We start from the raw sequence: 8,837 nt of genomic DNA, 5'->3' as shown, positions 1-8,837 counted from the left end.
GTGTGATGCTGTGGTCAGTTACGCTGATTGACCAAAAGAGAGCAGCACAATGCCATTAACAGCTCTTTCATGATATTATGTATTTCTTTAAAATCTTAAATCTATTGCCTGTCCTCCAGCTCCGCTCTGGGCAATTTTAACACATTAAAATAATTTGATACCATACAAAGGACAATAAAGCCTGCAGGACAGCAATGAAGCTAACATCCATTATCTCCTTTAGTTATACGAAAGAGTGACTATTAATAATGGGCCAGTATGATGGGACTTGTCATAATGAACCCTTTGGGGAAAGGGGCAGCTGCTACTCTCAGATGTTCATCACAGTGATTTACAATATTTTCATCAATTTGCCTAATTTGCATAATAGTATCCTTACACAATTGATGCAAATATCCCAATTGTAAAATTAAAGTTAAATTGATGTACATTTAACTACTCACTTAGGTTATTTCCAATGCAACTGATTTGTCCATTAGTTTGGAGGATACTTGGAGAGAAATACAGCTCTTTATATCCAGTCTAACTGGACATCTGTAAATTGAGGTTTTATTACCTTATCACAGAATATTAAATGGTAATAGAGATAGGATTCAGGCAACTGTATTGAAACCGGGGCGCAACCTCTTAGATAAAGCGAACAGCCTTCAGCCAAGCCTTCCAAAGGCTCCCTTATCCTGCAATGAATATTCTCCAACTATCCCAAAGGGAAAGAGAGGCTCACCTGCTTGTTCTCTTCTCATTCTGTCTCTTGGTAGCAAAATCCACACAGCAGTCCAGGTCTGGATTGAGAAACATGTTCTTCAGCCAGTCAATGTACTTAAGCAGAGCAGTGGGAAGAAGATGCCTCACCACTTTCCAGAAAGTGGGCACAACTGGATAACCTTGGTTGGTGAGAGTGGAGAAGGCAACCACCACTGCCAACTGATTCTCAGGGCTGCTGCATCCCTCTAGGAACGAATCAACGTAGGTGTCCATCTCTGGGGCAAATTTAAACCTCTCAGGCAGCTAAAATACACAGATGGGTGAGGACCACAAAAGAGGGCTATGGCTTAATAACTAAAGATTGATGCACCTTCCGATATGAACATCCATTTAGTCATTCATTCATTCATTCACTTTTATGCATTTATAAGGCTGCCTAACTCAAGCAGGGTTACACACTGGGCCAATGTGTAACAAAAGTAAACAATGACAAAAACAACCCCACATCACTGAAACACACACACACGTGGGGGACTTAAACAATCTTTACTTTTCTAGGTCTTTCTATAGAAAATCAGAAGTTTTGCCACTGATCGCAAGTATCTGGGGGGCCAAACAATAGGGACTGGTCAGTTGTCCATCAAAATCTGAAGACTGAACCTGGGATATTCTACCTGTCAGCCTTCAAGATCTTCTACTACTGCTTTGCATCTTTTTCAGAATTCTACCTGGCACTACCTACAATTTTAAATTAGAATAGAATCAGAATAGAATAGAACTGGAAGGGACCTTAGAGGTCTTCTAGTCCAGCCCTCTGCTCAAGCAGGAGGACCTATACCATTACAGACAAGTGGCTGTCTAGTGTTTTCTTAAAAACCTCCAGTGATAGAGCTCCCACTATTTCTGAAGACAAGCTATTCCACTGGTTAATTGCCCTCACTGTTAGGAAGTCTCTCCTTCATTCCAGAACTCTTTGATTCATTTCCAACTATTGTTTCTTGTCCTGCCCCCAGTGCTTTGGAGAATAATTTGACCCCCTTCTTTGTGGCAGCCCCTCAAATACTGAAATACTGCTATCATGTCACCCCTAAATCTTCTTTTAGACTAGCCAAACCCAAAACGTACAGCTGTTCTTCATATGGTTTGGCATCCACTCAAATCTCACTGAGATCTCACAACAGTGACTTTACCTTACTCGTGACAACGTGGAACCCATACTGACGCATAACTTCACCTTGAAGAACCATCTTTAGCTGGCTGAGAGAAAGAAGCGGGAGGACACTGCCCAGCAATCGAAAACACATGTAGCTAAAGGAAGAACAGACATTTGGGTCAAAAGGAAATCAAAGCAACAGAAATGTGGGACAAGTAAATAAGGCATTCTGCTGGTTCTGGATCAAAAGTCAGACTGAACATGCTCAAGAAAACCACTGAAGCTGCACGAGAAAATTTATGTAAATTTTTTAAATTATTCAGCAAATTCAAGGTTTATTCCTAACTAAATATGTAGGGGTTGTAATTTCAAAACTATAAATTTAAGATTCTGTTCCTGCCCTCTGGAACATTTCCTTGATGTCTACATAGCCCCCAATATTGTTACACACTCATAAATCCAAATCTCATTTTTATTTTTTAAGCAGGCCTTATAGCAGGGTGGTTTATTGTCCCATTCTCTGTTAGATATTTGATACAGGTTGTAATTGTTTGTGCTGTTCTCTGTACATGAATCATAGTAACAGTATTATTTGTTAGTTGTTTCTCTTCTTTATTCATGTTTTATAAAACCCTTGAGTTACTACTGCAATTGAATCAATATCCATTCGCTACACAAATAAATATGTTACTGTTAAAATAAGGGTATGAGCATGTGAACGAAGGCATGGAACATATTAATTTTAAAGTGTCTGATGCTATAACATATGTAAAGGTAATCCTCAACCTGTGACTGGTCACGTAGCATCCGTTCAAAGTTATGACCTATCTGAAAAAGGGAACTAATGGCCAGGATCTGAAGTTCTAATGGTCAGGTCTCCACACACCCCCCACAGGTCAGGACCTTGCCAGCATGATTGCATCTACAGTTGTTGGTATCATCCCACAGTCATGTGACCAGGTTTTCTCATGATTTTCCAAAAACTGGCACTTTCAGTTCTTGACAAAACTACACCATAAGGAACAATATGTTCGCTTAATGACTAAAGCATTTTTAAAACTACTGTTTCAATTAGACCCAGACACGTTGCGACCATTACGATTTAAAACAGAGGTGGTAAGGTTCAGCAGGTTCTGACCATTTCTGGAGAACCAATAGCGGAAATTTTGAGTAGTTCGGAGAACCAGCAAATACCTCTGACTGGAGATTTTACGGTATCCTTCCCCTGCCACGCCTACTAAGCCACGCCCACAGAAACCAGTAGTAAAAAAAATTGAATCCCGCCACTGACTTACAACCGTAATGGGCAGGTTCCATGAGGACTTAACTACCTGTAATAAGTAGGAACAGAATTAAAAACAAGACTAAGTCTAATTTTGTATTTTATCTGTAACTGTTTTTCACACTTATGACCATTTCAGCATCCTCATGGTCACATGTTCAAAATTCAGACACTTGGCAACTGGCTCATATTTATGATGGTTGCAATGTCAATCTTCTGACAAGCAAAATTAATGGGGCAGCCAGATTCATTTAACAATTGTGTTACTAATTTAACAACTGCAGTGATCCACTTAAAAACTGTGGTAAGAAAGGTCATAAAATGGGACAAAACAACTTTCTCGCTTAGCAACAGAAAATTTAGGCTCAGTTATGGATGCAAGTTGAGGACTTATCTATATTACGCCTATTCATTACAGTATTCAGAGTCCCAGCATTCTCCAGGTGAAATAGGGCAGATAATTTCAGGCTGAAAGATAATGTCAAATTATTTCAACATACCTGCAGGGTCCAACATTTTCTTTAAGCAGCCCGTTTTCTACAGCTTCTTTCCAGAACAGTTCAAAAGTTCCTTCTCTCAATGCCACTTTCATCAGGTCCAGTCCTACAGCTGGAAGAACTTTGTCCTTCCTCTCTGATTTGGCTGCCATTTTCAAAACTTCCACAATCCTAATGAGAAAAACAACAGAATCTTCATTATTCTTGCTGTTGTTATTCCAAAGAGATCTACCTGCAGGAGATGACCAGGCTGAGCAGAGGGGAGGTGGGGTGTCAAACACTTCATCATTCACGAGTCTCTTCATGTCCACAAGTGATCTAAGTCCAGCCCACCTTGAATTCCTTCTACCCTTATCTACCACCAATTTCCCTTGACTGTTAGTAGTTCAGATTCTTGTAGGGAGCTTAAGCTCGCAATAAATCTTTATACACATTTGAATTGCCTGGATCTCCTGATTTCCCTGGTGCCTGACATTAATCTGAACTACTAACAACCAAGGGAAATTAGCAGAAATTACGAATAGAAGGAATTCAAAAATATGTCTGGTAAATGTTGGAAATGTAACCAAAAATCTGGCATGTATTATATCATATGTGGTAGACATGTGCTAAAGGGGAAAAAATTGGGCAAAAATTCACATGTGGCTAGAAAAGATATCAGAAAAACATGTAGATCTTAAACCTGAACCTTTTTTATTAGGTATAGTGCCAGAAAAATTTGATAAACAAAGTGTATATTTAATATTGCATGTATTAATAGCAGTGAGGATTGTGTTTGTGCAGCATTGGAAAATTACTGTTTAACTAGAAATGGACTGCAGTCAGGTTGTCCTCAACTAACAACCATTCGTTTAACAATAGTTTAGAATTACATAGGCATGGAAAAAGTGACTTATGACTTATCCATCATGGTCACATATTGCAGCTTGAGTGCTTGGCAATGGATTCACTTTTAGGACCAATTGCAAAATCCTGTAGCCATATGATTATGATTTATGACCTTCCCAGCTGATTTCTGACAAGCAAAATCAATGTGGGGGGGGGAGCCAGATTAGCTTAACAACCATGTGATTCCTTTAACTGTGTGATTCATTTAACAAATGTGTTTTTTAAAAAACCCTCATAAATTGGGTTTTCACGTGATTTGTTTAATGGCCATATTTCTTAGCAACCAAAATCCCAGTCCCAATTGTGGCTGTAAGGCAAAGACTACATTTGCTGTACTTCTGTTTCCAGGGAAAGGGTGATAAGGGAGAGGTAGAGCGTATATTTTATGGTTCAAGTATCCCAAGTAAGGATAAGAAATATCCCTGTCTGGGGAAGAAATTCTGTAAGTCTCTGACTTGGCTTGCGCATTGTAGCAAGTTATGGATTCTTTTTAACTGTGCTTTACTTAAGTAATCTAATTTGACTGGGTTTACACATTTTGACTTGGCTCTGTGTGTAAACCAGTTGCCTGAATCAAGGGTTTTGTTTAGCAAACGCCTGCTTTCTAAATTCTTCCTTCTTGTTTTCTTAGGTTTTTTTTCCCCTTATTCCCAGCAGTAATTAAGATAGTGTAGGACAGGGGTCCCCAAACTTGGCAACTTTAAGACTTGTGGATTTCTGGGAGTTGGAGTCCACAAGTCTTAAAATTGCCAAGTTTGGAAACCTGTGTTGTAGGACAGGGGTGTTCAACCTTGGCCACTTTTGTGGACTTCAACTCCCAGCTGGCTGAGGAACACTGGGAATTGAAGTCCACAAGTCTTAAAGTGGCCAAGGTTGGAGACCCCTGGTGTAGGAGATGACCAAGCTGAGCCTGAGGGAGGGGTCAAATGCATCATCAGTCAAGAGTCCCTTTGTCCCCATAAGAGATCTAAGTCCAGCTCATCTCGAATGCCTTCTATTCTTTTTTTTCATCAAGTTTTATTAATTTTCTACTATTACATTTAATTGGTGTTTAATAAACATTGTGTTGTCTGGGTTATTTTGTTTGCTTAACAATACAAATTATATTCCTAATCTTTACCCCCTTTTTCCCAGCCATTGATAATATAAATTCCATGTTTGATAGTCTTCTGTATCTTCTTTCTGTTTAATGTAAGTCTGTCCATATCTGCACAGTCCAATATCTTCTTAATTATCTAGTGGTGTTTCTCCATTTTTCAATAGGAAGATAGGAATCTGCCATATATGTGGGGTGAGATAGTTTTACGTTAGTTTTACTGACCTGGGGATGTTTTGTGCTGTCACAACGGCAGTTGTGCCCAAGAGGACCTTCAGCTTTTCTGGTCCAAGAACTTTGGGGAATTTTTGGATGCCCACCAACAGGAGGTACAATTGACCAGGAGTGCTGAAAGCTGCAGTAAGTTCATCCTCCAAGATATTGTAAAGCACCTTTTCAAAGACAGTCTCTGGGATCTAGAAACAACAATGCCCCAGGGGGAAACATTGTGGTATGAACAATGCATATCAGCAGACTTTTATCTATGCACAATTATATTTTGCCTTTATATCAATGATGTTACGCAATAGAAATCAGCTACTTAAACTAGTCAGTAGTCACTGTTGGGACAAGGGTAGGTAGGTATTCAGCTCTTACGAAAAGAAGGACATGGGGTGATATGATAGCAGTCTTCCATTTGAGGGGCTGCCACAAAGAAAAGAGGGGTCAACCTATTCTCCAAAGCACCTGAGGGCAGGGCAAGAAGCCATGAATGGAAACTAATCAAGGCAGGCATGATATTCTGCTCTGAAAAAAAAATCGGGGCCGGCCAAGAGACCCCCCGCCGCGCGCCCGGGGAGCGCCCGCTGCTTTCCCTCGCCAGGGCCGGGCGGTGGCGTGTTGCACGGAGGCTGGTCTGTGGCTGGCCCAGCTCCTTTTTCCTGCCGCTCAGCGGCCTCCGCTCGCACCGCCCGGGCTCCGCTCAGGTATCCAGCTGGGGCTGTCAGAAGTTGCTACCGCCGGCGCAGCTCCACGCGGCTCCAGTCCCGCGTTGCCTCGGGAAGGGAAAGGCAAAACCAGGAGCCGCTGCTGCCGTTGCAAGCGCCGCCGCGGCTCTTCCTTTTTGCCTTTCCCTTCCTGAGGCAACGCGGGACTGGAGCCGCGCGGAGCCGCGCCAGCAACTCCTGACTCGGGGCCTCCGAGGGGAGGGGAAGGAGGAGAAGAAGGGGGGGAAAGGGGGGGGCGATTCCCAAAAATATCGGAATTCCGATTTTAATCGGAAGAATATCATGCCTGTCAAGAAGAGAACCAACCTGTCAAGCCCGAAATTGACATATGTGTAGCCATTTTAGTTAGACTTAGTATATAATCTTTTTCTTACTTTCTCTGGCAGTCATGGGGGAAGGATTTTGGGCTTGCAACATTCCTAAGGGGGGAGGAGTGGAGATAGAGTTGTTTAGGCTAGGTGATTCTTCTTCCCGTGGGAAAATGAGCTGTTCGTGCTCAGGTCCCTTGAGGTGGAGATTTATGACATCAAGCAAAGTTGAATTACCTATTGAAGAATGTGACTTTTGGGGGTTGTTGCTAACTTCTAATATTGTGGGGTAATTCCGGGTTGTGTCAGATCTGGAATTACCACGAACTTTGCCAATTTGATGCTTTCCTAAATAAAAGAAATTGTCTTGGAAGATGGACTTTGTTATTTTTTTTAAAAATGGATTTCATCACTTGGAAATCTGACACAATCTAGAACTAAGGAGAAATTTCCTGACCGTTAGAACAATTAACCAATGGAACGACTTGCCTTCAGAAGTTGTGGGTGCTCCAACACTGGAGGTTTTTAAGAAGAGATTGGACAGCCATTTGTCTGATATGGTATAATGTCTCCTGCCTGAGCAGGAGGTTGGACTAGAAGACCTCCAAGATCCCTTCCAACTCTGTTATTCTTGTCTATTAGCATCCCATTAGTATCAAGCTGGCCACTACAGTATATGAAACAAAATGTTTAACTAAAATGGATGTTGGTCTGATACAGCAAGGTTTTCAAAGTTACCGATGGCAAGAACAAACAGCTTTTTGCCAAGGATTGTAAAGGGCAGGCAGACGTTAAGAGGGAAGACAGCCTTTCAAATACCCTCAGCTTAAACCGCATAATGTTTTGTGATCTGGAAGAACAGATTAAAACTGTAACAAGGGAATCATATATTCTTACAATACTGATCAACAGTCTGAACCTTTCTCTTCTTAGGTCTATTGGTACCTGTCTCTCTCTCTCATTGGTGGCTAATGTCATAGCAGTTACAAAATTATTTGCCCCTTATTTCTCAACACTGTAAATAGAAGCAGCAATGATGTGTGTGTATAAATTGGTCATTCTCCACCTTCTTACCTTAAAGCAGATGTTTTCCAAAAGCTAATACTTTTAACAAGGTCCCCTTTTTTGCAATTAGAATAGGATAACAGAGGTGGAAGGGACCTTGGAGGTCTTCTAGTCCAACCCCCTGCTTAGGCAGGAAACCCTACACAACTTCAGACAAATGGTTATCCAACATCTTTTAAAAAACTTCCAGTGTTGGAGCATTCACAACTTCTGGAGGCTAGTTGTTCCACTGATTAATTGTTCTAGCTACCAGGAAATTTCTCCTTAGTTCTAGGTTGCTTCGCTCCTTGACTAGTTTCCATCGATTGCTTCTTGTCCTGCCTCAGGTGCTTTGGAGAATAGCTTGACTCCCTTTTTTGTGGCAGCCCCTGAGATATTGGAAGACTGCTATCATGTCACCCCTAGTCTTTCTTTTCATTAAATTAGACATACCTAGTTCCCATAACTGTTCTTCATATGTTTTAGCCTCCAGCCCTCTAATTATCCTCAGTCTTCCTTACCTCAGAAACAATGTCAACTAATGTCTTCCTTGGGAGGTCCTTAAGATGGGCATAGTGCTCAGAAAGGCTCTGTAGAAGCTGGACACACTCCAGGAGAGCCTTGGAATCCTAAGGAGATAAAAAAAACCAGGCTTTATAGTATATCTTGTTGCACCCAGCCAACCCCAATTTATTTAGCAAATAATGATAACACCAGACATATCACCGGAAGGCAAAAATCACAAAACTGCCTCTCACTTACTTGGCCATCTTATGCAGAGGAATTCAGTGGAGAAAGCAATTATGCTTGTAAGAGTTAGCGGTAAAAGGAAACCAGGCATCAAAGAACACAATGGCCGGACACCATTAAAATCTGACACCAGCCAGTGCATAGAAAAACACAAAGAAGCAGTTCAA

At 41.3% G+C, this 8,837-nt stretch overlaps 1 protein-coding gene across 2 annotated transcripts in view; it reads right to left on the bottom strand.

Annotated features, from left to right (window-relative positions):
- MYBBP1A (MYB binding protein 1a) overlaps positions 1–8,837 on the bottom strand; it is an 89,882-nt gene that overhangs the window by 61,750 nt on the left and 19,295 nt on the right. For both annotated transcript variants that reach the window (XM_026672390.2, XM_087943836.1), the window contains exons 5-10: positions 8,442–8,549; positions 5,847–6,037; positions 3,641–3,808; positions 1,896–2,013; positions 725–1,008; positions 1–23 (exon numbers count right to left, since the gene is read on the bottom strand). The exon at positions 1–23 is cut by the window's left edge and continues 91 nt beyond it. In XM_026672390.2, the coding sequence (XP_026528175.2) occupies positions 1–23; positions 725–1,008; positions 1,896–2,013; positions 3,641–3,808; positions 5,847–6,037; positions 8,442–8,549 (892 nt within the window). The remainder of the gene's footprint in view (positions 24–724; positions 1,009–1,895; positions 2,014–3,640; positions 3,809–5,846; positions 6,038–8,441; positions 8,550–8,837) is intronic.

The sequence above is a fragment of the Notechis scutatus genome, chromosome 1 (assembly GCF_049901735.1).
Source record: "Notechis scutatus isolate UNSWTSFEM ecotype Mainland chromosome 1, rNotScu1.2, whole genome shotgun sequence".
In the NCBI taxonomy this organism is placed as follows: domain Eukaryota; kingdom Metazoa; phylum Chordata; class Lepidosauria; order Squamata; family Elapidae; genus Notechis; species Notechis scutatus.
Note: the sequence above shows the minus strand (reverse complement) of the source record. Positions and strands in the feature narration are given on the sequence as shown.